The 27,436-nt window shown below is 44.7% G+C and overlaps 1 protein-coding gene across 1 annotated transcript in view; it reads left to right on the top strand.

Annotated features, from left to right (window-relative positions):
- LOC126521410 (uncharacterized) overlaps positions 1-27,436 on the top strand; it is a 93,741-nt gene that overhangs the window by 41,500 nt on the left and 24,805 nt on the right. Inside the window, exons 3-8 of the mRNA XM_072288618.1 lie at positions 5,781-5,884; positions 10,997-11,238; positions 16,718-16,991; positions 21,221-21,364; positions 23,301-23,594; positions 26,046-26,254. Coding sequence (XP_072144719.1) covers positions 5,781-5,884; positions 10,997-11,238; positions 16,718-16,991; positions 21,221-21,364; positions 23,301-23,594; positions 26,046-26,254 — 1,267 coding nt within the window. The remainder of the gene's footprint in view (positions 1-5,780; positions 5,885-10,996; positions 11,239-16,717; positions 16,992-21,220; positions 21,365-23,300; positions 23,595-26,045; positions 26,255-27,436) is intronic.

Genomic DNA, 27,436 nt, shown 5'->3' with positions numbered 1-27,436 from the left:
CATGCCGAAGAATGCAGATACTCGCCCGCTATCTTACCACCGCAGATCAGACACAGCAGAAGCTTCGTCGCGGTGGCTCTGAACCCCCAAGCTTCCCTTCTGATTCATTGGTTTGGCTGTGGATTCCACCTTTAGCTCCCGGCCTTTCTTCTAAGCTGCTTCCACGATATCATGGACCTTACCGTGTTATTGCATTCCCTCCCTAAATTTCTATTTACACAGATCGGGTTTGGTTCCCTCTCTCCTCTGTTCTTTTTGTGAGGAGGAGGAGACGATACAGCACTTTCTTCTATCTTGTCGCCGCTTTGCTGCGTTAAGAAAAAGATTGTTCGAGATACGTTTTCGAAGAATTGGCCTGGACTTGACAGAACCTGCAATTCTTTCGTTCGGGGCGTCCACTTTGGGATTCAGCCACAGGGATGCATGCTTCGCTGTCCAAACATTCTTTACAGAATCTAAACGAATGCCCTGCTAAATTCTATTTTTTTATTACTTTTAAATTAATTATTTCTCATTCATCAGCACCTTCCTGATTTTATTTTAGCCGGTAATTCAACCCTATTCAATGCTATTCCCATAGATATTAGAAAATTTATGCTCTATATTATTTTGGAATAATCCACCCATTTCTTGGCCAATCCCCCATCTTGGGTAGGAGCCACACGTATCACAGGGTACAGCAACAACATCTCCTGCGTATGAAACGTAAGGAAGAAGTGCCGGTCAGTCAGGCGCATCACCAGCGCTTTACGCACGAGGGCCGGTTCGGACTGCTCGAAGGATTTTTGGCTACCGCACCGAGTTCGACCTCTCTCTCCTCGCGTACCCTGTCAATAAACGCCTTGACAGAACAATGACACGCAAACACAAAAGATGTCTCGAGTTTGCTCGGTGGCGTGGTGAGCAACATCCGCCCGGCATTGCCGCTTGCGATTCTTCAACGTTAAATTGCTCGAAAATTAAATCAGTCCGTCTCGTAAGACAATGAATGGTTCATACGTCCTTAAGCAGTGGCTCATACGGCCGTAAACGCGGCCTCCCCATAATGACGACAGAAGAGAAGTGAAATTCTACGCTAGAATGACGAGCGGCAACGCAGGCAGCTGCGGAACACGACTTCGAATGCGGGAGCAGCAGCACGAGCGCGTTTGTGCTGTAGCGCTGTGGAAGGAGACGACGACGCTAGAACCATTGCTGATGACGACAGCGTTAGCGAACTCCGACAACGACGGCAAAGGGTCCGCATAAGCAGCTTCACTGTAAAAGAACAAGAGGAAGCAAAGGACAGAAGGGACCCAAGAGGAAGGCGTCATCGCCGATTGGTGTCGTCCACCCCGTCCTGTGGCAGCGTGCGCAAGCGTCCGAGTGGCGACCGCAGAACTCATGCTGGTCCAACGCAATTCGTCGAAGGCGACAGCTGCGTTGCATTGGCCGGACATCGCATAATCGTGAAGCACGCGACAAAGACCCGCCCCGGAGCACGAGACCACGCGCACTTGGTAGAGGGCAGAAATTGCACTGATTTGGAACAGAAGCCGGCAGCACAAGGAAGAAGAAGAAGAAAAGAAGAAGTGTTCGGTGGCATCTACCCTGTCCTCGCAGCGCCAGCACAGACCGTTTATTTCGACAGTCATGCTCCTCGCCCTCGCAGTTGTCGCCGCAGCGTTCCTACTCCTGCTCAAGCAGGTCTCCTGCGCTGTGGTGAAGAGCACCAGGCTCCTCCTTGGACACTGCCGTCACTGCCTCATCGAAAGCAGTGCCATGGACGTCATAAGTCAGGTAAAGCGAATCAAGCTTACGCAAGAACGAGAAGAAAGCCTTCGTTTTTAGACGAAATAGGCTCGTCTGTTGCCCACCACGTACGGTTTCTTTTTATCGTTCCTTTTCTTTAACTTTGACTTTTGTAAATCTCTCCGCAGGCTCCCTTCTACTACGCCCGTCCTTCTGAATGCCCATAATACCATTTTGTTCACCCCTCGCTCGAACTCGCCCTTAGTTAAGGTACGTTAACGGCCACCCTAACAGAACCCCATGTAAGCATACTCCCACTAAGAACAGGGCGTTTTCGCAACCCCGAAGCAAGTCGCGTGATCTCATTTTGGCCGAATATACCCCTTTGCGAACTAATTATGTTCGGAGCCAGATACTCGACAGCATTCTACTCGAAAACGATAACGGACCAACAATTGTACCGATGAGCGGAAAACAACGTGCACGTTTCCATTAACTAATAGCAACTGCACGAGTGTAGCCTTTAAATGGACACTGAAGAAAGATACTAAATCAATTTACACTGCAATGTATTCTTTCAAAACTCTATTTATATTTTGAGGTAATATCGATTAATTAATTAGCCTAGAGAATAAAAATGACAGTCCCATCTTTTTTCTTGCAGTTTGACATCATTGTGATGTCAGATTGCATCACATTTGAGCTTATCGACTTTAGGCTATCTTGCAACAGAACTTTGTGCATCTATACACAGCGTTTCCCACAATATATATACTAGAGGGAACTCTGGCGCTGCGTTCGTTGACCCACCATGGAAATGATGGGAAGCACGTGGATTTCTGTGATCTTCGTGCTTGTGGATTCAGACGTTCTTGTGGCTTTGTATATTACCCTTTATGTGCCTTCATTGTCGTAAATTTCAGAGCAGTCTGTACCCTTCGAAGTGCAAAAGACGCTGCGAACCCGCACAGTCGCTACTAATGGCAACGACTGAGCTTGACGAGGTGGCATAACCGAAACGCGCCAAGCGTCCCAAGGCACTGGCATGCCCGCAATAAATTCATGAGGGCGTTTCGCACCTCCTATCGATACATGCGTGCCTGGCTTAATCGTTTCAATATCAGGCCTCTCTGCTAGAGGTCCCGTGTTCGAATCCTGCCGTCGGAAAATTTTAATGTTTCTTTCATTATTCACTGCGCACTATATTGTTGAAAATCACGAATTTACAAACTCAGAGCCGTTTTAAGCCACAATGACGAAGTTTAGGCAAATCCATGTATTTCGCCATAATTTCCATGCTGGCACAACAGCTCCCATTGCCGCTCCCGTAGGCACTACCACCAGAGCTCCGTCTAGTAATTACTTTATTGTATGAAACTCTATGCTACACATTAACTGAGCTCCAACGGACGCCCTCGAAATCCTTGAAGCCATACGGCGTGCTTCCATGCGGAAAATACCAGATGATGTCGCCTCCCGCTCTAAGCTACATTAAGCAAGAAATGATTTCAGCTCCCGTTGTCGGCGACCTTCAAGTGTCACCCGCCGTGGTTGCTCAGTGTCTATGGTATTGGGCTGCTGAGCACACGATCGCGGGATCGAATCCCGGCCACGGCGGCCGCATTTCGATAGGGGCGAAATGCGAAAACACCCGCGTGCTTAGATTTAGGTGCCCGTTAAAGAACCCCAGGTAGTCGAAATTTCCGGAGTCCTCCACTACGGCGTGCCTGATAATCAGAAAGTGGCTTTGGCACGTAAAACCCCATAATGTTTTAACCTTCAAGTGACCTTGAGCCAAAAGCCGGAGCCTTTAACCGGGCACAGAAACGAGAACATCCGGTCAAGTTGTGAGTGCAAAACGAGATCAAAGGTGTAAACCGTCAAGGCCGCCTTACATATACTAGTTACCCTCCAAAGAAGTTGCATAAACTATTCCTTCCGAGTTTTTTCTAACTGTATCTTCACAACATCCCTCAAGCTGTAACTTCCAGCACGCTGAACTTTTATTTCTCATTTCCAATAGCGACATCCAAAAGGCGGATACAGAGCCCTATGCGCCTGACTCTCATCTGCTGGCGTTGAGAAAGCCTTGTCTACGCTCTTTTCAACGTCATGGGTCTCTAGGTCCGCGCTGCGCCCGGCTCGTCCGGCAGCGTCCAAGCCGGTGGCGTCCGGCGCACCGCGGATAGCTGTTTGACCGAGACGAGACTTGTAATGAGGGTCTTTCTGCGACAGGAAGCTATTGCGTCCATACGGACCATTGTACACTGGTGTGGTACGGGGTGCTGGGGTGTGTCGTTGCTAACATGCACAACCATTTTAAGATTGTGGCTAGCATCATCTCCAACCAATCTGCTTTGCCGGTAGCCACTTGATGCTTACATCTACTTTAGATTACGGGAGAGCCAGCATTTCTTCCTGGTTGCGTCATTCCTGTTTTACGAAGCTTTCTTTTCGCGGTTTTAATAACTTCATTACTACGGCATACGCTTGATACACAAATGCAGCTCAAGTTAGTGTTTCCCTTTAGGGTCCCTTTAAAAGCACTACACACTGGCACAACGCGGTGTCCAATATGACGTGCGAACGCGTGCGAAAGATGTCTGTTCCGATTGGTGGAACACGCTGAAAACTGTTGGACCCCGTTGTATACTCGAGGGATGTGGTTTTTGATAGCGAAGTTCACGTCGCACTTCATGTCGTGCGCGGAACTGTATCTTGTGTCTCCTCTTTGCAGCTTTACATAAGACAGTGTGGAACGGCTGCTGCAAAATCGAGCTATTGTGGTTTATCCGACAGATACACTTCCCCAGAAATTTTTTTGAAAGCGTGCCCCTCGCCACTTTCCTGGGACTCTGCGTTTCGGAGTGCGCCCTGTACGAGTGGCGACGACTCTCCCGCATGCGGGCACACCGCACCAGAGCTCTCGTTGTCCGAAGTCCGCTATCAGCCGGAGAACCATACCAAGGTCATCCTGAAGACAACGCAGAGGATACCGAAACCGCCTCCACATCGACCTCTGGCACGGAGTTCCTAGAAGACGACGATTCGCTGTTTGGTCTTCAAGGCAATAGTTGCAACATTTTCGAGCGCAGCGTTCAGCGTCGGCGTGCCTCGGCGGCGTAGCCGAGCGAACGAGCGCACCGAAAGCGAGAGCGAAGCCAGAGCGAGGAAGAAAGTGGAAGAGGAGGGTGCAGCGGAACAATACCTTCTGGACTAGTAGAAGGTATTGAGTGGAAGCATGAAGACGATAGCAGTGGAAGCCACCTTGAAATACCACCATAAGCCGCTCATGTCCGCCCATCCTTATTTATCTAGGGACCTTACGCACCCTCAGATGCGACGGCACCGGCTGTGCGGGGAACAAAAACTAAAACCAGGAAGGTCGCCTTCGCGCATAGCGTTCGCCGCAAGCGCTTCCCGTTGAAGATTACGGTTGCATCGGCTGCAGTTGCCGGGAAGCGGTAACTGTGTGGCCTGTCTATATATTGCAACGTGCGCCGGTTGGCTCGGTGATCGGTGCGATGTCCCATTATATCGCGACATGAAAACACATGTAGAGCTGAGCTGAAATTTCGCATTAGGGAGTACAAGAGTCGTCGGCTTTTAACCCCCGACTCACGGCGTCAAGCTGTATTTCTTGAACCACAGTAATACGCGCATGCAAGCGTAATGCGAAGACGAAGGTTCTCATTACGCGTGCGGTCAGTTGTTTTTCATGCGCACTTTGTTCCCCTGCTTTTTGTCTATCACAAGAAAGTGATTCCGGATTCATCCACTTTTTCTGAATCTACCAGCCATTTATTTATTTATCTATCTATCTATCTATCTATCTATCTATCTATCTATCTATCTATCTATCTATCTATCTATCTATCTATCTATCTATCTATCTATCTATCTTTTTGGTTTGATTGATTGATTGATTGATTGATTGATTGATTGATTGATTGATTGATTGATTGATTGATTGATTGATTATTGCTTGCTTGCGGCTTTGTTTGTTTTACTCATGCAACGTACCCCGCAAACGCTTTTCTTGCACACAGAGCTCTGAACACACCACGCCAGCCCCAGGGCACCTGTCCGCAAACCTGCTCGCAGCGTGCGGTCAGCAGTCATTCGCGACGTTTGACCAGCTCTTCAACAGTATGTACGTGGTCTCGGTAACATGTTATCGCATCTTGGTACAAATTGTAGCGGGAGCGTCATATGAGCGAAACACTTATTTGTTCCATAGGCCATTGCTTCTAAACTAACTCTTCATCTTCCATGTCTTTTGCCTTCATTGACATACTTTTATTTGAAGCCAAGTACTTTTTCCTGTAACAATATATTTTTGTACTGTGCTGCGACGATCAATATTTGCTTCGCGTAATGTTCAGGTTGCGGGTTTGGCTCCTACCTTCGACAATGTTTTTTTTTTCATCCACTCTGATTTCACTTTAATTTATCATTCCTACACTTCAAATAAAACTAACTATAACAACTCAAGTGCCTTTCTTGGCTTCATAAGGTTATTATTTGCAGAGGAATAATGCAGACAGGTATCCCACTTAACACTGTCAGGAGATCATCCTTATAAAGAAATTAAATACATATATATTTCAATTTACTACGATTCAGTTTGTTTTCCATAAAACGTACTGAATGCATTTTTTGGGGGGGAAAAGGGAATCAACCGATTGATGGGACCCAGATTCCTTTACTAGGCAATATATTACCAAGCAGAAAACAACAGAGGAAATGCGTTACCAATAGCGAAACATAGAGCAGGTAAAGAAGAGAAAGAAAGGAAAATGTCATAGTTTCGCCCGAAAGGCGAAGCATCGATTGTGATAGCAAGTTAGTAAACACCTTTACGAAGTAAGGACCGGAGATTTATCGGTATGAACTTGGAAACATTAGCTTACTAACTGGATTAACATGCATGGTGTCGGCGCGCACAAGCAAATATAAAAACACCTCACACTCGCTGAGCAACGCTGGTGCGAGCAAGCGCGGCAGCAGCAGTGAGCGAGGTCACCTTCGTGGGCTCCATCGCTGCAACACAAGAGCGGCGCGAACACAGCGCGCACAAAGGTGTGAGCCGTTTCCAGCTTGCTTTCAATATACGGTGCGGACGACCGCGCGCGACCGTGCAAACTAACCGCGTTTGTCACTGCTCGGTTCGGAGCAAGATTTCTTGCTCCGTGGCAACGAATCCAAATTTCACTCGGCGATCTGGAGCGGGTTTGTGCTTTCCGCTGGTCGTTTCGGATCAACTCGCCCGGATCGCTCTCATTTGCTCCGCCACAGAGGCGCGGATTCGGGTGGAAATAGGTCGCGTCACTTCCGTCTTCAAGCGAAATCAGTACGAGGTCGGTAGGCATTTGGCGCTGCGGTAGAGCTCGCTTTTAGCGATGAGAGCGTGGACGACAGCGGTTACGAGAGGTGCAGTACGAAGCCTTATATGTACGTTGTCCATGCACAATCATTGCTGGCGCGACATGGAAATGGTGGACTCTGCGGCTGCCGCAGCCAAATTACGCACGGGGGACGGCGACTTTGGTTGCCGTGGAAACGTAGAGCAGAAGTCGGGCATGGTTTCTGGAACCGGTATGTGAGACGTGTACGCAGACTTCCTGTGTGATCGCTCGCGGAGCGTTCTTGCGCTCCGCTGGCTCATTCGGATTTGTGAAACCCGAACGCTCGCTCGACGATTTCGGTGGCCGCTCCATATCGACCAGTGAAAAACGCCATAAGCACTTGTCGGAGTCGAAGGGACCCCGCCTCCCTCCCGCTCTGCCTCCCGGCTTTGCTCCATTATGGCGCACGAGATTGAGCCGCAATGGTCAGTGTCCCTTGCGCCCGGCGGTCTCTGTACACGCCGCAGATGGCTTTCAACTCAGAGGCCCTGGCGGGCGCACGCGTGCGACCGCGCCGCCCCGAGTAGGACACCACCCCTCCTTCCCACCCCCACCTCCCTACCCATGGCGGACCTTGTCCTTGTCGCAGATGGCCTTCCAGATACAGCGGTGGTGGTGGTGGTGGTGAAAAACTTTTATTGATGAGAAGGCAAAAGATACAGCGGCCCGCGGCCCGAAGCGGGCACGCGCGGGCGCAGGGGTCGCCCGGAGGATGCACTCCCTCCTCCCTACCCTCCCACGGGAGCCTTGCGCGTGACGGAGACGGGGCGCTATATATCTCTCTTCGGTGCGCGTGATTGAGCAGCGATCGCCGGCTCACCCTCGCACTCTTTCGCTCGCACATACAGCATACGGCGCGCGGCGCAGCGCGACGACGTTTTGGTGCAAGGACTTAATACGGAACCTCACGGCGACGGCGACGGCAGAAATGCGCTTGCAGTGTCCATGTAATTCCTGTTGCAATAAAACCGAACAATACGGTATTCATTTTATTGCTAACAAAAGTGGGAATGTGCAATTACATTTTGTTTTCACGTACACTTACGTGACAGTGCAATAGCATACAGCGCAGCAATTTATGCAACCCTGACGTAACTTTGTAGCAACATAACAATACAAGAGCAAACAGGATATACCACGAAACATAATAAAAATTAAAAACTAAAAAAGAAATCACTGCCCCATGTTCAAGAAATAACATCTTGACTCATTTCCACTAATGTTATTTAGACACTCATATTTGTTCAATATATTATGCAGATATAGCGTTGCAACAAATGCAGTTTTATAATTATTGCGAAATCTAGAAACTAACTAAAGAGCTAAACTATTCGCGTACACGTGATAAGGTCTAGACAGCAAAATGCGACACTCATAGAGTGTTGTGAAACGTGTGAAGTAAAAGAAATTGTAACGCTTGACGAATACGAAATTTAGGTATACACATGTTCAACACTTACAATCTTAAAGTTCACAAACGCGTGAAATTCAACGACACTTATAGAATTGACGCTGAGCAATTCTCCACAGAAAGAACATTGCACCCTAGCTGATTCGAGCAGTGCCTGTGACCAATGCAAAGCACGGAGAGCATCAAAACAAATGCTATTAGCAATAATTACCATACAATAAAGTGATGGCCATTGCAAACAGAAAATCGCTTACAGCTAAACGACATCATTACCGTGGACAGAGAAAGCTGTGTCTGTGTTCACGAATAACATCATGTTTATATATATATACATATATATATATATATATATATATATATATATATATATATATATATATAATGTATTTATCGAGAAGCAACAGTTTTACTAGACGCTGTTATTTCAAAAGCACGAGCTAGCGCGCCGACAATGAAGTTGCGAAGCGATAGTGATGCATATGGAGAGATGAGCAAGATGACGTCCATAATATGAATGCTTACACTAATTGCCCCCATGGATGAAAATGGTCAGACCAACGGGAAATTACCCTAGCGTAGAGCGCCGAGAGAATGGCTTGAGGCCGGAAGCATATCCAAGATTTCTGTCGCGCGGCAGCGTCGGTCAGCAGGTGTGTCAATAGGTGCAACGAGGTAGTTCAGTAGGGAGGTCTGTTCTACGACTTTGTAGGGGCCCATGTACCGAGATTGAAGCTGTACAGGTAAACCGTATATATATATATATATATATATATATATATATATATATATATATATATATATATATATATATATATATATATATATATATATATATATTGTTTATACTGATTGTACACTGCTTGAACGATATTTATACACAATATGTATTTATATTGTGGACTGTTTGCACAATGTTTGTAACAGCAGGTTACAGTTAATCATGTTTTTTGACCCATCATTAGCGAAAGCAGGCCACCGATGACAAACTCCTGCGAACGGACGTTCACTGAACACTTTATTTGCGGATTGTCGCATAAATTGTTATTCGGATAGCAATTATATGTACATTCCAAGCGCATTTCTGCCGTCGCCGAGATGTTCTTTATAAAGTCCAAGGCCGTTAACATCGTTATCACGCGCCGTACGGTGCTTGTTCTACTGAAAGCTTGCGAGGGAGAGTCTGCTATGGCGGCTCAATCTCGCGCGCAAGAGAGGAAAGCGGGGAGGGAGAGCGCCGTCTTCCCTCGCGTACAAGGAACCGGGGGGAAGAGGAGGAAAAAACTGCCATCAGCATGACCATAGCAAGATACTTCTAAGCGACCAGTGCTGGTGTGGAGCATTGAAATAGGTTTCGTTGTAGCATTCTGTTAGTCATGTGAATAGCAACTTTTCTACATGTGAGGTTTCCTCCACCTTGTGGAGGAAACATAGCAGTTCCTCAAGTAATGCACAGTGTTTAGCTGATGATTGTGCCAGTATACTCCTCTGCTTTTAATTTATGAAGTTAGTGAGCAAACAGTTGCATTTAACTTTCCTGTGCTTCATAGCTTACAGCAGTGCAGTGGCCAACTCGTGTTGAACCAGTCTGGCATGAGCCCTGCATTACCTCCTTCACAAGTACAGGGAAATTTTTGAACTCATCTTGGATGAAGCCTGTCTGTGCTTTATAAAATGAATGGCGATGTCTAGATCCTGCCATGTTGCGCTTCCTGAATGGCCAGGTGAATTGAATTGAGTTTACATTAAGATAAAGACAACTGCCATAAATTGAAGTACACCTGCTATAAGACAATTCGAACAATGATGACGTATCTATAGCAGCTTAACTTTAACAACACAGGCATTGACGAGTAAACTTAAAGAGCTTTTGAAGGAAGGCACATTAAGCTAAAATATTTAAGTCACTCCAAACAAGTCTCCAACACCTTCCGCAACAGAAACAAAGGCAGGTTTGCGTTAATTATGCCAGTGAGTGTGTTTATCATTGGAGCAGTCTATACTAAAGTACTCTGTACACTTCCTTTAGCTGAAATGGAGGCAGGAAATAACAGTATCAAGAAAGTGAGGTTGGGAAATGATAAATTATCACATATCCGTTGTGGTTGCTTAGTGGCTTTGGCGTTACACTGCTAAGCACAAGGTCGAGGGATCTAATCCTGGCTACAGCGGCCACATTTCCATGGGGGTGAAATGCAAAAATGCCTTTGTTCTGTGCATTGGCTGCACATTAAAGAACCCCAGGTGGTTGGAATTAATACGAAGTTCCCCGCAATGGTGTGTCATAATCAGATCATAGTTTTGGCACGTAAAACCGCAGAATATTTTTTTATTGTTTCATTTGATATGGGCTTACGAAATCGAGTGCTATTACTTAAATGTGTTTTCTGTGCTTCTACAACCATGCCAAAGACCATGGGTGTCACACTTATGTCTCCATGTACACAAGGTATGTACAGCAAGACCCCTTGGGTGGAACCAAGCGAGCAACAACTCGGAGAGTGGGTGGAGCCAAGCGAACAACAACTCGGAGAGAAGAGGCACTCACAGGGCCAGGGCTCCTTGGGGCAGCTTCAGATTCCATGAGAGGCACAGGACAACGTGGGGTGCCACAGGAGGGCTTCCTGTACAGCCCAGGCATAGGCCAGGTACCACAAATGGATGCACCAGCTTCCCTTCCTCATTTGCCAGGTGAGGGTGTTGGGGATGTCCATGCTTTGCCGTGCCCTGTCGCAGTAGATCAAGAACCCTCCAAATGATCAGGCTTAGCTACCAGTGCATTCTCTGTAAGTAGTGTACATGCATGACATCATAAATGCCACCAATAGCTATCCAGAGCCTATCCAGACCTATCCAGGCCTATCCAGAGCCTGTTTGTGTGCACTGTTGCCTTGGTGTTCAAATACCATTGTGTGTCTTTGGTTTCTTCTATTTCAAAAACTTCAATCTGGATAATTTTATGCAGTGGAGCTAGCTCTTCTTTTGCTAAGCATTTCAGCTTGCAAACAGATTATTCCACTTCTGTGACAGCAGGCAGCGACAACTGCAGTTTGAGAGAACCATGGCCTCCGAGATCAGATTTTGCAGGCAACTTCAACAGAGTGTTAGAAGTTTGAAAGTGGTCGATAAAAGTGAAATGCCTGTGCTTCGCTTCCTGGCACATTGTACTATGGCATGCCCTGCCACAAAACATAGCCGCTCCTTCATTCTGTAAGCCATGGGTTCGCATTGCATGGTGTAAATGGAAGTTCTTTGGTGCAGTTTAGATATCACTAGTTGACCTGCAGTTACCCTCCGGCAACACTAAACTTCAGTGACCCATGATGCGATGAAAACATCTAAAAAAAAATTACGCAGAGTCCATACCTGATGTCTGTCCATGTACGCAAAGCTTTTTTAGATTTGGAGAACAATCCATTGAAACACAACACATGGTATGAACAAAGTGCAGCACTCTTTATTTGCAGATTACAGTACTGTGGTGCCACAGTAAGATGAGAGATGTGCTGCGAATTCCCTCAGCCACCGTGGTGACCCTTGCTGAGCAAAATTAAGTTTCCTTCAGCATTAAACAAGAACGACATGCTTGATCTTGCATAAATGCGCAACAAACGATAAGAGATGTACAGAGAATTTCAGTGACGAACACGCTTCCCAACTCTGCTAGAAACTAGAAACTCAGCTAGGATCATCAGCTAAAGGTCAACCATATGAAACCAACAGATAATGAAGCCAAGGAAAGCATAGGAGAAATTCTCTTTTTTTTTAATTGAGGTGTAGAAATGAAAAGGGGAATGAAAGTGTATGGACGAAAGCAAGTTGGCTGCTGGTAGGAGCTGAACCCACTTGTGAGTACAGCTAGTTGTCTTTTTGTCCACTTTCATTTTCCTGTACCTTATCATTTCTACACTTCAATTAAAAAAAAAAAAAAGCATGAGCCATTTCACTCTGCGAAGGTGCATGACCAGTGAAGCTGTTGAAAACCACCACTACAACTGCTGAGGGTGGTATGCAATGCTTTATGGCTTTAGAGTAGTGGTAGTAGTGCTATGTCAGTAATGGTGGGAATGAGAGTAATCATAATTTTGACAGCAAACCACGGCCCATAGCGGTGCTGCAAGAACATTCAAAACAGTTGATAAGCTGGTTATTTTTTAAACGAAGGGCTAGGGTCATCGCACCCCATGTTGAAAGCTGGAGTTGCCGGTGCAGCTTGTGCAACAGTAATCTTTACTAGGAAAAGCTGGCGGGGAGCACTATGTGCTTCACATTGCTATCACGAGCTCCTTATCATCAGTTATGTGGTTCGGATTTTTTATTTTTTTTTACCTTGTTCTTTATAGAAACGTAAGCTGTTTGTATGTTGTATACGTGATTTTTTGTTTCTGTACCCTCCTTTCTGAAGAGTAGGCAGGTGTTGTGCCCCTTCCAGTGGCAGTTGCCAGCCTGTTCCTCGCTTCCTCTTTCCTGTCAAGTGTATACAGTAAACTCTCAGTTCTATGAATGTCAGTTTAACCAATATTTCAGAATAACAAACTTTTAGAATATCTCCAGCGGTTTTCCTATGCATTCTATGCAAAAATTTTTCAGTTAAACAAATTTCTGAATAGCGAATGTTTCAGTTGAATGAACCTGAGGCTCGTGGTGGATAGTAACACCGGCTACAATTAGAAACTGCTGGCATCAATCAGGCATTTCCCCCCTGTGTGGTGAAAGCGAGCAGGAGGAACAGTGCAACGAGGTGATCGACCCTGGGGTGTGGAGAGGTCTGTCACCAGCTGGATATTGACAGCAACATTTTATTTGAAGACTATGTGCAGGGACAGGGAGCTCATTACCTGTGCTGAACTAATAGATCTGGAAATTTTTTCCAATGTTCAGCCTGAAGAAGAGTGCAACGAGGGAGATGCAATGGCAGAAGCAGATTCACATACTGTAATTTTAGCTGAGGATATAGGATGCCTTGAAAAGTTGCGGGACTTCGTCTCTCAGCAACAGTGTGTGCCAGAGGAAGGGCACAAAAACATAGACTCTCTGAGCAGCTGTGTTACTTCTTTTGCTTGAAGAGCACGAGTGCAAATGAAAATTTCAGTTTTTTTTTTCCATATGAAATAGGCAGCAATGTAACTTATGCGTTTCATATATGGTGATGTACATAACTCCATAAATTGCATTTCGCACGTTTGACTCGTCTGCTGTGCCCTATGCTGTTCCATATTCTAGTGAATATTCAGTTTAGTGAACTATTTCCTTGGGTTCCTTGAAGCTCACTCAAGTGAGAGTTCAGTGTATATGTTTTCGAAACAAAACAAAGAATGTGTGCGCCATTCGCTGCACTTTGCTGAGTGCTTGTAGCCTCTGCCTTACGGGGGTATGAGCCATTGATAATGACAGTTTTCGAAATGCTGTTCTGCGTGTTGTATGTGTGATTCCGAAGAATGTAAGCACTGTTCACTTCCTATTGCTGACTGCTTGTAGCCTCTGCCTTACGGGGCTATGAGCGATTACAGTGCTTGCATGCTTGCAGGGGTATGGGCCATTGGTGGTGATAGTTTTTGTTTATGGCAAACAAAAATACATGGAACCCTAGCCATATACAGCTTTGCTGTAAAACAGATAATTTCGCTTATGTTTTCCTTGGCTTCATATGGTTGTGACTAATATATGTGTCCTACGTAACTTGTGCCAAAATTTAAAAATATGCAAGTGCCACATAACTGGACAGAACCAAGGTTAACCTGGGTTAACCAAGGGCAAGTCAGACTATTTTTATATTTTGCCGAATTACATAATTAGCTAGTACTAATTAATTAACTTCTCAAATATTATATTCAGAGCAAATGTGTCAATGTGAAAATTGTGAATCGTCCTGAAAATTTTCCGATTTCATCACGAAACACCCTTGTAATCCAATGTTGTTAGACAGACAGCCTGCCTCGATCCCAAAAATGACATTTGAGCGAGTTCATGTAGCCTCATCTTAAGTAGGTAACTGCCTTCATTCTTGTCAGTGTCTTTTGCCCTGTTGCTTAAGATGTATGCGACTAAGGGGCCTATAGGCCTTGGCAGGTGCCGAAGAAAGCAGACTGGGACACGTCATCATTGTGGCAGGTTTCAGTTTAATCCATAAGACATTGGCTGGTACTAGCATGTCAAGCTGAGCACTGGTTTAGGTTGAAATGTGAGCATGGTGTGAATGTGTTGATGCTATTTGAATGGCTGCCACCACTACACACTCGAAATAAACTGGGGCGAACTTCTGAAGTTCAAGTTCATAAACCTCCTGCACTTGTCATCGTAAGGAGTATACACAAACCATAGACAGCAGTTGAATTCAGCAGTATGCATTCACTGCGCATTTCCCTGAGCACACAAGTGAACAGAATTTATAGGAATTGCCAAGTTGGTACAGTAATTTCAGTCAGAATAGCTGCTTGTCAAGTCAAAAAAAAATGTTGACCCTTTTCACTTGCAGTATGGTAGGCAAATGTTACTAAGGCAGGCAATGTAAGGAGTGGGTCACAATAAAGTACGTCAGTGGGTTTGAATGTATAAGGGTTGTAATACTGACATGCTGTTTGTAAGTAAACAAAAAATTTATTTTAAAAATATCTGAACTATCAAACTGACTCTAACTTCATAGTTATCTGATGTGATGGCTTAGTGGCTATGGCGTTGCGCTGCTACGCATGGGAGGCCACGGGATCAAATCGCGGCCTCAGCGGCTGCATTCCGCACGGGGAAATATGCAAAACCGCTCATGTACCATGCGTTGGATGCACATTAAAAAACCCCGGATGGTCAAAATGATTCTGGAGTAGACCACTATGTGCTCCATAATCAGTTTGTGGTTTCGGCCTGTAATACCCCCTTTCTTTTTAACCTCTCACTTAACGAAATAAACTAACAAAAGGGCTTTTATTCTTTGGTTTGCACTGTTTTGGTAGAAACACTGTTGATTTTAAGTATATGTGACATGGGCTCTATATTCACTAATTTGACGTATAAATATTTTGATGAGGTTATTGAACTAATACCCTAATAAAATTGCAACATTAATGATGTGTGGCTTATTGTATTGACTTTAGCAACTATACTTTCACATAGTCTGTACGTGTCTACCTCAAAACCCTGGATAGAAACCACACTTGTCAGCTTTGTTTAGCGATGTGTTTGCCATTTGTACTTACCGATATTGTTTAACAAGACTAAAAAAGCATTGTCATGTATGATGTCAATGTAACCTACCATTAGAAAAGTGAGGTTCTTGATCTCAAATACCCCCTGTCGTATAAGCAGAAACAAAGCAATCTCACAGCTGCTTGCTATGTTTTGTTTAGGAAACTGCCTAGACTAACCCAGTTGTTTTTGACAGGGTAACAAGGCAGATATCAGCACGAAATGCTTTATGAAATGACCAGATGTGATGTATGTAGTCGTTAGGTCTAGATGTAGATGTGTTGTAGATGTGGGGGCTGTACAAGGTGCTGGTTCAGCAGCCAATGTGATGTGTGGAAACCAAAATACATGCTAATGCCCATTTTGTTTATGGTGAAGTTCAACCACCTCATCAAGCTTAGTTGTTCGTTCCAGTACAAAAGCTTTTGCAGTGCATTAGGCAAAGGTGGAGACAGTAGCACACATACACACTGTCCTTGTTTACTACACTGATGAACCATCCCGCCAAGATTAAGTTCTGTTCATCCCACGCTTGTGAGCTGTGCTTGTGACACTGTGGCTAGCAAAACGGCACCTTGTGCCTGAGCAGGTGTGAATGGGGAAGCAAGTGATACCTTCAACAAAGAGAGGGCTTGTCCAAACTGCAACTGAGCATGGTAACCATGTTTCTTTAAGCTTCTTCTGCGAGAGGTACAAAGTGTAAATGCTGCCTCTACATTACTGAATAAAACCTGGCTGCATAACCATTTCTCGTGGTGTTACCACGAGGTTATGTGCTCTATTCATGGCCACCACAGATGCATCCTGGCCGGGATGGAATACAAAAACACTTGTGTGCTTAGATTCAGATGTATGTTAAACCCCAGGTGGTCAAAATTATTTCTCACTATGGCATCTCTCATAGCCTGTGTGTTGCTTTGTCACATTAAACCTCGCAGATTAATTTGAATGACATTGCTGACTAAAGATCTTGGTGATGGCACCTCCGCAGGCATAGCTGATGACCTGTCCTATTCAGGAGACTTGGGGCCGTCTATTGCACCATCGTGGCTTCCAGAACTGCCTGAAGTGCCGGCTGATAGCTTTGTGGATGTTCCACCACCCCTTCCTGAAGGAGATGCCACTGACCTACCTCCACTAGACACCACTTCTGAGCCAGTGGTGGAGTGTCCACCTCCCCAGGAGGCAGATGAAGTGCCAGAGGTGCAATCCGAAGAGGCTGTGCCCAGTCAACATGCCGCGACTGCGCTAGAATCAAGTAGTAGGCAAGTACTCCACATAGGGCTCTCTGGTGCAGTCAGGGTGTCTACCAACCAGGAAAACCGGGAATTCTCAGGGATTCTGAGTAATCTGGAAATACTCAGAGAAAACTCGCGGAATTTTTGCTTCTACCAGGAAAAATTAGCTGTAATTTTATTAAAAGGAAACAAAGGTCGCGGTAATGCTGGCTCGAGCAACAGAGAGGGATCGTAACGAATCGTCTTTGACGCCATGTCGTCGGCTGGAGGAGTTGCCAGTGTACACTCAATGACTGACTTTCCGGACGCCAGATAATTCGGACGGCTTTGTGGAACCACTAAATACTCCATAGATTCGATGTATAAAAATGTCTGAAATTTCGGTCGCAGTAACCGTTCGGCGCTTTCGCATGCGAATCTACTGATCTACCACCGTGGCAACCGCTAGACCTAGCTGCTTTGTTCGGCGCCGTGTTATTCATTGAAAGGATTCGCCGCTGTCAGCAATGGCACCGACTCCGACTTTGTGGTCCTCGCAGTTGGCTTCAAAGCTTGGAAAACACGACGCGTTGCATAGCATAATGCGGGTTCCCAAAAGTCAGCTTCGCCTGTATACTGCAATGTTACGCGGTGAAGCATACGCTAAAGTATTGCGGTGAAGCATAACAAGCGTGGGAAGGGGCAACTGTCACGGAACACAGTATGTATTCCTTAATTATACACACGTCCATCCGCAATCTCCTGTCACAGTACGAGCACCGACTTGCGTAATAAGCGTACTGGCAGGCCTTTTCGGATGTGCCTGCGACGATTTGAGAGGGCAGTAAAAGACATGCATTCATTTTTTCGAACTGCTCCATTTTTCGGACGTTTTTGCGGCACCAAGGAAGTCCAAAAAAACGGATGTTGACTATACAGCCGACCAAGAGGATGCTTCAAATAGTCCGTGGTGCGAACGCACGGTGGAAGAAGGACGAGAACAGAAAGGACCTACGCATTGAGGAATTAACAGGGAAGGAACCGTGCCGCTGCTTCTTCCAAGGAGCTTGAGCTCTAAAGACAGTGTTGGCTGACGCCGAGGTGTAGGTGTCCCTCATCCAAACCAAAATAAACTCTTTAAAGTAGTGAAACGCAACACTGAGGCATTGTGCGCGTGCTGCGAGTATGTCGGGACAGTTCAGGATGACATACCAGCTGTTGAGACCGAATCTCGCTTGCAACAATGTTCGAGCCTCATACCAATGAGCTTGCTATCAGTTAATAGAAATAGCTCATATCTCCTTCAGTCACAGCATCCACATTTGTGTACGCGACCTATTTTTCGTATTTCTGTGCAGTGGTAGCAAGGAATAGAGCACAGACATTAAGCTTAGGGTAAATTGCTCATTCTGATAACCTAATTTATTTCGATTCTACTTCCGAGTGATATGTATTGTTACAGAGTACTGCTTTAGTGAAAGCACTACCATGTTTTATGTGACGTTTGACATGTGGCATGCCAGTAGCAACCTTGAAATATATTTTTTCTTTCTCGAATTCGAGCGGGGGATTTAATACTTTTTATGAAGAAATATAGCATGGCTAACTTTATAATAATCAAATGTTTAATTACTCTAATTCTGATGACTCATCATAAAATGCTCAGAGTCATTCTGCCACCTTAATTTGTTTTCAGTGAAGTCTCAAGCACCATCTATGCTTCACCTATGTATCGACAGTTGATCATAATTCATGCCTGAATGGTATACTTGAAAATACCTGTTTTATGTGCATCTCATCTTATTTATATTTGAGGATGTTTGATTAGATTTGCAATAAGCTTTACCATTTTTTTTTCATAGTTATTTTATTCGCTGTGCATTTTACTAACCCCTCCCTTCTGATTTCTTTTTGAATAATATAAACGCTGCTCCTTACTATTGAAACTGGATCGTCTTTTTTTTTTTTAGTTTTTAGCATGCTTACTAGAGAGTGACAACATCCGGTGACATGTCAGCCCATCTTGACAAAAAGTGAAGTTCTGTATTACTCGGGGAATTTTGCTAAGGCACTCGGGGAAAACCTTGAAAACTTGGGGAATTTGGAAATGTCAACTTGGTAGACACCCTGTGCAGGGGCATCAATAAAAAGGTAAGCAACGTTGCTGCCTCTTCCACATGTTATATGTGAGGCTAGTCGGGCACAGAAATGCACAATCGATGCCAAGAGTTTACAGGATGTGGGTTTTACAGTAAAGCTATGTTTTTGCATGGTCTTGGCACCTGGAGTACGGCTAGACACTGCATAATGTTCTCGTGATGAAATGTGGAGTGGACTTTGAAATCTTGCCTAACCTGCACGAAAATCCAGCAATATCATAAAATAGGTCACATGAATTTTTTTGTTAGTGCATACTTGCTAATAAAAAAACAGTGACTGCTGTTTTGAAGTCAAGATGATGCATTTCAACGTAGTGCAACTCCAACAAAGCTTTAAAGACAGTTGCTAGCCACTTTGATGTCCCACCATCAACAATTCACTCTCGTCGTACCAAATATTGGTGTCTATCTTACTGGATAGCCACTATGGCACGGGCTGTTGTACCTCGGTGGCTGATGCAAGGCTTTTAGGTTTCTAACCCTTTGAGTGCCAGGTGTATTGAGCATATCCAGCTGCTGTCTGCTGGAAGATTTTTTCAAAATATACCAAATTCAATTTCTGTCTAAATAACACATTAGCAGGGTCTATATTCTTATGGTATGTATTGGCAGTATGTTGCTGAACCTTTTACAAAGTTTCTTGATGTGACTATACATACAAAAAATTAATCATTAGGCAAATTGATTTCATTTATGATATGCCTCTTCATTGCTATCATAGTCACTACAAGTCAGAGTTCACAAGAAGCTCCTGAACTTATGCATCATTAAAAAACTGCAGGCTTCTTGCACCGGTCTCCTATGGCAAAAAAAAGAGAGATGCCAGCTTGGAGATAGACGTGAGCAACACTAACAGATACAGTCGAATGCTGTTAATTCGACCCTGGTGGAACTGACAAAATTAAGGAATTATCCACTGGGTCTAATCAAACAAAATTCAGAAATAACGCCGTAGCACACTACTGATTAATTTGGCTGTATTTTCCTGATTCTAACGCACACCCGAATCAAATGTGCACCCACTTTCTTTGTGTCTAAAGTAAAAAAAAATGACCTAAAAATGACACTAACGCTCCTAAACAAAGTAGAAATCTAACCTGCGCCTGATTTTTTAGCAAAAAAAATGGCCAAGAGTTTAATGTCTGGCACGATGGCAGCCAGTTTTCTAATGTCAATGTTGCCGCAGTACATTCGTGTTATGCGGTAAAGCATACGAAAGCTGCAAAGGCTCTTTTTTGGTATCGTGTCCAATTGCACCGCGCAGACAATTTTCGGCCCAATTTTCGTAGAAAACAGAAGAACTCGCATATTAGAATAGGGTAAGTAGCGTAAGCACACATTGTTAACTACGATTATTGCTTGAAAATTTTCCTGCGGTCAGCTGAAAATAAGTATTTTCGACTGGGGATGACGAGTTCAGTGCATTCGCTGTCTCGTAAGTTCCGCCAAGACAGGCACTCTCTAAATGGGTCACTATAGAGGTCAGGCGCATGCATTCTGGCTGGTCAATTTCGAATTAGCTGGCGAAGGCCAATTTTAGAATTGAAATAACTAAAGTTTGGTCCCATAGAAATGCATGGGTACCAGCCGGGACCCTCGGGCGAGGCCTTCGGCCGGGATCGAATTACCCACCAAAAAAAAATAATAAATAAATAAATAAAAAATTAGCCAGAGTCAAATTAACAGAAGTCTACTGTACAAGTCAGGTTAGCTTTACCGCACCACCTGTCATACACTACAAACAAAAGCAGCCACACATTTCAGTCTAGTATATATGGCTGTTTTCACTTGCAAATTTGGAGAAAGGCAAAGAGGGAGTGTAAATTGGCATGGCTTTACTTGGGCTCAGCAAGCTGTCTGCTGAGGCACCCAGACGAGTTGACTCAGGCATGGCACTCAAAGTATTCAAGCCCAACATAATTATGCTTGTAGGTGTCATATGTAGTTGTCTCTGCTGTTCACCATGTTGAATGAACACCAACTAGCCCAGCTTTGAACTCTTGGGGCCTTGTAGTTTTTTTGCATCGAAGTGATTTCATCCCAAAGCTTTTGAGGAGTTTATCACATGTGGGAAGTGGGTCATGGTGCCGATCTGATTGATGGCTCTCTGCCTTGCAGGTCAAGCAATGCAGAACCACATGCAGAGTTGTCGCTGCCTGTGACAGAAGATGGCAGTGCTCGCGCCAGCCTGCTGGAGTCTATTCGACAGGCCGGCGGCAAGGCAGGCCTCAAGAGTGTGCGTGGTCCACAGCAGCAACGCAAGCAGGTGGCGCAACCTTCCATGCCCTATGTTTGTATTATAGTGGTCTTCGTGAATGTGGCACTGAGTTGTTTGAGTGTTTTTTACTTTCCCCTTTTGTTTCTCACACAAAGCATGTATTGTGCAATATTCAGTGTGGTACTAGATATATAATTATTTTGTGGAGACGCCGCCTTTACACAACATCGCGACCAGATGGAAAGGAGTCATACAATATCAACCAATGCACACGCTTTTTACCTGTCTTACATTGTTCGTTATTAGCCTGAAGCCGCTTTCCGGCACAAATGAGATATGAACGTGTATACACGGGAGTTATATTTAGCGGCGAAAGCAATTTAGGCGAGCTGCCACACGACGTTCTTCGAACAGCGCCAAGGATGTCATTCGTCTTTACCTTCGTAGTTCGTTAAAAAAAAAGTTTATTTGTGGGTATCTTTCGCCCAGCCAACGATGTGAAAGAATTAGGCCGAGCTGTGCAGAAAGCTCACTTAGTTTTTAACCTCTGCAATTTCTGTTTTGTGTTTTGAAGGGTCGCTTAACGAAAAGAGAAAGTAAGGCATAGAAGCCGGTTCGTTACGCTCCTTAAATAGCAACTATAGGCCACTGTAAGGGAAGGTGCGCACAAACATCTACGCCTCCGCAGATTTACGTAACCAGCTCCCTTTAACGCAGCACACCGGGGTCACAAGTGACAGAAGCTGCATAATTTTTGTTCAAAATAGTTGCATTACATTCGAAAGCGAAGCAGCGTTGATCCTTGGGATTTTGTACTGCTAAGAGGTTAGAACATGGGTATGAACTTTTCCGTCAAGCCATTAAAGAAATTGGCTCAATTAATTAGTGGCGGAAGACACGCCCTTACTCACCACATTTACCCCTAATCAGTCATTTTTTCTCTGCCTGGAAAATACGGAGGCATACATTTTTTCGACCTGCTGGTTACCTCGTCAAAAGAGAGCGCTGTTTGAAGTGTTTAGAAGAAACGTTGAACCTCGCTTGACAGTACGGCGGAGAATGTCGCGCGGGGATAATTGTCCGTACGGCGGATGAGATCCTGCTTTGGTGAAACGAAGCCGGCTTGGCGTGAAGACACGAAACCTTCCAACGAAGGGGGCCTGCGGAGCGTCGCGCACAAGGGCGTCGCCTCGTGCGCTGCTGCACGTTTAATACCGTCGGACCTTCGTCACGATGAGTGTATTCTACAAGTGGTGGACAGTCTCGATCACCTCAGCAGAGTCGCCAACACAATTCTGGACGGTTTGCAGGAACGGTTGAATGAATACAAGAATCGCCTCCAGAGCATTCAGAATCGTGCAGACTTGGCAAGAGCCAAGGTTTCGGTCATACGTGGCAGCAGCAAAGCCACAAAGGTGGGCAATTGATGGGGCATTAATTGGTGGCTGTTTTGAACCTTCTTCCACTGGGTATCGAACACCTCGTCGAGTTTAAACAAACGCAGAACGTCAGAGTAGCTGCATCACACTCTGCTTCGAAAATTCGAAGCATCCCAGGCTGTACCTTCACGAGAATGCCAATTATAAGTGAATAAGCTTATCTGGTAATGCTGAAGTTTGTCTGTGAGCAGATTCTTCTGCAGGGCTCTGAAAATATATTCTGTAGCATTATTTATTATAGCTTTTCACAAGCCCATCGTTTCAAAAGAGGCAAAGGAAACTTCGTCTTTAAAAAAAGTTATACTTTTGTATTTGTGTCCTACCACTAGTGCTGGCAAATGCAACTGTACATTGATATGCCTTTGTACTGGTAATGAACTATATGTCGCCATATGTCTTGATGCAGTTATTTATCCACTTTGTGCAGTTATTGTGGCGATATTCCTTCTCCTTATCTAACACGTGAAGCTTGAGCATGATTGTGCAGTCTTCTTGTAGCGCTGTACTCTGTCAGTGTTCATGTTCCCATTGTATTTGTCAGGTTTTTTTCCAGTTACAAGTATCATCCTGCAAGTGATCCAGAACCTGCCCAAGAGCTGCTGGACTCTTTGCCAGCCGTGCCACTCCAGCCGACTTACTGTCGAGTGCGAAGTCAACACTTGGCCTCGAATCAGCGACTTCTCAAGGAAAAATTGCACTTCAACGTCCGTCCACCTGCCAAGGCTAACTCTACTGCCATGAAGCCTGTCTGGCAGGATGAGGAAGGCCTTGGCAGGTTGCCAGAAAGCACAGAGAGCATTGGGAGCTTCCTTTTGTTCAACACTGGGGAAAACCCGTAAGGAATCTGCACTATAGTAGTTGCCATTTGTGCTGCTTTGCACAGGAATGGCATGAGGAGTGTGGCTTGGTATTTTCTTACAGAACTACTTACGCGCATATTCAAAGTTGTGAAAACTACCACAAACTTTTCAAATGTAATGCGATCACATTTAGCAAGTATAGATGTTAGGAAACACATTCAAACTCTATACTAAAGTTGTCTAGCAATGCCAGACTGAGCGTCATAGACATTATCATGACATCGTGGCGAGGAGCTAAATTTGCTGACATCGTGTAGCAGTAAGGCTAGGTATGAAGATGTTGCTCTTAAGATTGCTGCACACATTCCTTAATGCTACGCTCGCATGGGGCAGCTGCTACGATCACAGAAATGAAGCAAACCAGTGTATTATGATGTCATGATGCATTCACTTCCTGGGTACTGAAAGCAAAAGTGTTTCACAGAAGCAGGTATTGTAGTAAATCGTTCAGAGTGCTCTGGTACTAACTAGTATTTTTCTGTAGTTTGGAGGAATTGGATGTTCATTTAACATATAAAAAGAAATATGTCAGAAATGCCATGTCAGTACTCGTTAACTGCTCTTGATAGACTGCAAAAGCTACTTGACTGAAATTTGTCAATAACGACAAAGTATGACAATCAGAGTTCACAATTTTCTGGTACGTGAAGTCCTGATGCAGAGCCCTGTCCTAGATGCATTTCTTGAGTTAAGTGTTTTGATACTGGAAAGAAGGAATGTTTCATGCTAACATTGCATGTTACGCTTCTTTATAATGCATGTGCCAGTCAACATTTGCACGAGGTGATGAAGCAGCAGAAGCAAAACATAGAAACAGTATAGGTCAGATGTGTTGCAAACAAGTTGACTTGCAGAAGCAGAGAATTCCTTCTGTTGGCTTTGTATTGATGTCATGGTGACTTTCTGCACACATTTAAGTGAATCTGTCAATTTTGCAAAGTTGCTATATCTTACACTATCTTACAGCCACATGTGTATAATGCATGGCCTCACCCCGATCTGGTAAACAGTGTTACAAGTGGAAGATAGTACCAAGGCTGTTATCATTGTGCTGGTGCCTGTTAATTATTACGGCAAAAACTGTTACCACATATGCTCCCATTTGCAAACAGCAAAGAATGTTAATTGAGTAAAAAGAAGCATTCTATACTCTCGCCTGAGAGTTATTAATTGCTGTGTAGCATGCCCATTCTATACAACCACACATAAAACCAACATCAAAAACTAGCGTCGTGCTAATATACTTCTATGTAGGAAAAAACTGCCATCAGCATGACCATAGCAAGATACTTCTAAGCGACCAGTGCTGGTGTGGAGCATTGAAATAGGTTTCGTTGTAGCATTCTGTTAGTCATGTTAATAGCAACTTTTCTACATGTGAGGTTTCCTCCACCTTGTGGAGGAAACATAGCAGTTCCTCAAATAATGCACAGTGTTTAGCTGATGATTGTGCCTGTATACTCCTCTGCTTTTAATTTATGAAGTTAGTGAGCAAACAGTTGCATTTGACTTTCCTGTGCTTCATAGCTTACAGCAGTGTAGTGGCCAACTCGTGTTGAACCAGTCTGGCATGAGCCCTGCATTACCTCCTTCACAAGTACAGGGAAATTTTTGAACTCATCTTGGATGAAGCCTGTCTGTGCTTTATAAACTGAATGGCGATGTCTAGATCCTGCCATGTTGCGCTTCCTGAATGGCCAGGTGAATTGAATTGAGTTTACATTAAGATAAAAACAACTGCCATAAATTGAAGTACACCTGCTATAAGACAATTCGAACAATGATGACGTATCTATAGCAGCTTAACGTTAACAACACAGGCATTGAGGAGTAAACTTAAAGAGCTTTTGAAGGAAGGCACATTAAGCTAAAATATTTAAGTCACTCCAAACAAGTCTCCAACACCTTCCGCAACAGAAACAAAGGCAGGTTTGCGTCAATTATGCCAGTGAGTGTGTTTATCATTGGAGCAGTCTATACTAAAGTACTCTGTACACTTCCTTTAGCTGAAATGTAGGCAGGAAATAACAGTATCAAGAAAGTGAGGTTGGGAAATGATAAAGTATCACATATCCGTTGTGGTTGCTTAGTGGCTTTGGCGTTACACTGCTAAGCACAAGGTCGAGGGATCTAATCCTGGCTACAGCGGCCACATTTCCATGGGGGTGAAATGCAAAAATGCCTTTGTTCTGTGCATTGGCTGCACATTAAAGAACCCCAGGTGGTTGGAATTAATACGAAGTTCCCCGCAATGGTGTGTCATAATCAGATCATAGTTTTGGCACGTAAAACCTCAGAATATTTTTTTATTGTTTCATTTGATATGGGCTTACGAAATCGAGTGCTATTACTTAAATGTGTTTTCTGTGCTTCTACAACCATGCCAAAGACCATGGGTTTCACACTTATGTCTCCATGTACACAAGGTATGTACAGCAAGACCCCTTGGGTGGAGCCAAGCGAACAACAACTCGGAGAGAAGAGGCACTCACAGGGCCAGGGCTCCTTGGGGCAGCTTCAGATTCCCAGAGCGGCACGGGACAACGTGGGGTGCCACAGGAGGGCTTCCTGTACAGCCCAGGCATGGGCCAGGTGCCACAAATGGATGCACCAGCTTCCCTTCCTCATTTGCCAGGTGAGGGTGTTGGGGATGTCCATGCTATGCCGTGCCCTGTCGCAGTAGATCAAGAACCCTCCAAATGATCAGGCTTAGCTACCAGTGCATTCTCTGTAAGTAGTGTACATGCATGACATCATAAATGCCACCAATAGCTATCCAGAGCCTATCCAGGCCTATCCAGGCCTATCCAGAGCCTCTTTGTGCGCATTGTTGCCTTGGTGTTCAAATGCCATTGTGTGTCTTTGGTTTCTTCTATTTCAAAAACTTCAATCTGGATAATTTTATGCAGTGGAGCTAGCTCTTCTTTTGCTAAGCATTTCAGCTTGCAAACAGATTATTCCACTTCTGTGACAGCAGGCAGCGACAACTGCAGTTTGAGAGAACCATGGCCTCCGAGATCAGATTTTCCAGGCAACTTCAACAGAGTGTTAGAAGTTTGAAAGTGGTCGATAAAAGTGAAATACCTGTGCTTCGCTTCCTGGCACATTGTACTATGGCGTGCCCTGCCACAAAACATAGCCGCTCCTTCATTCTGTAAGCCATGGGTTCGCATTGCATGGTGTAAATGGAAGTTCTTTGGTGCAGTTTAGATATCACTAGTTGACGTGCAGTTACCCTCCGGCAACACTAAACTTCAGTGACCCATGATGCTATGAAAACATCTAAAAAAAATTACGCAGAGTCCATACCTGATGTCTGTCCATGTACGCAAAGCTTTTTTAGATTTGGAGAACAATCCATTGAAACACAACACATGGTATGAACAAAGTGCAGCACTCTTTATTTACAGATTACAGTACTGTGGTGCCACAGTAAGATGAGAGATGTGCTGCAAATTCCCTCAGCCACCGTGGTGACTCTTGCTCAGCAAAATTAAGTTTCCTTCAGCATTAAACAAGAACGACATGCTTGACCTTGCATAAATGCGCAACAAACGATAAGAGATGTACAGAGAATTTCAGTGACGAACATGCTTCCCAACTCTGCTAGAAACTAGAAACTCAGCTAGGATCATCAGCTAAAGGTCAACCATATGAAACCAACAGATAATGAAGCCAAGGAAAGCATAGGAGAAATTCTCTTTTTTTTTAATTGAGGTGTAGAAATGAAAAGGGGAATGAAAGTGTATGGACGAAAGCAAGTTGGCTGCTGGTAGGAGCTGAACCCACTTGTGAGTACAGCTAGTTGTCTTTTTGT

The sequence above is a fragment of the Dermacentor andersoni genome, chromosome 6, assembly GCF_023375885.2.
Source record: "Dermacentor andersoni chromosome 6, qqDerAnde1_hic_scaffold, whole genome shotgun sequence".
In the NCBI taxonomy this organism is placed as follows: Eukaryota; Metazoa; Arthropoda; class Arachnida; order Ixodida; family Ixodidae; genus Dermacentor; species Dermacentor andersoni.
Note: the sequence above shows the minus strand (reverse complement) of the source record. Positions and strands in the feature narration are given on the sequence as shown.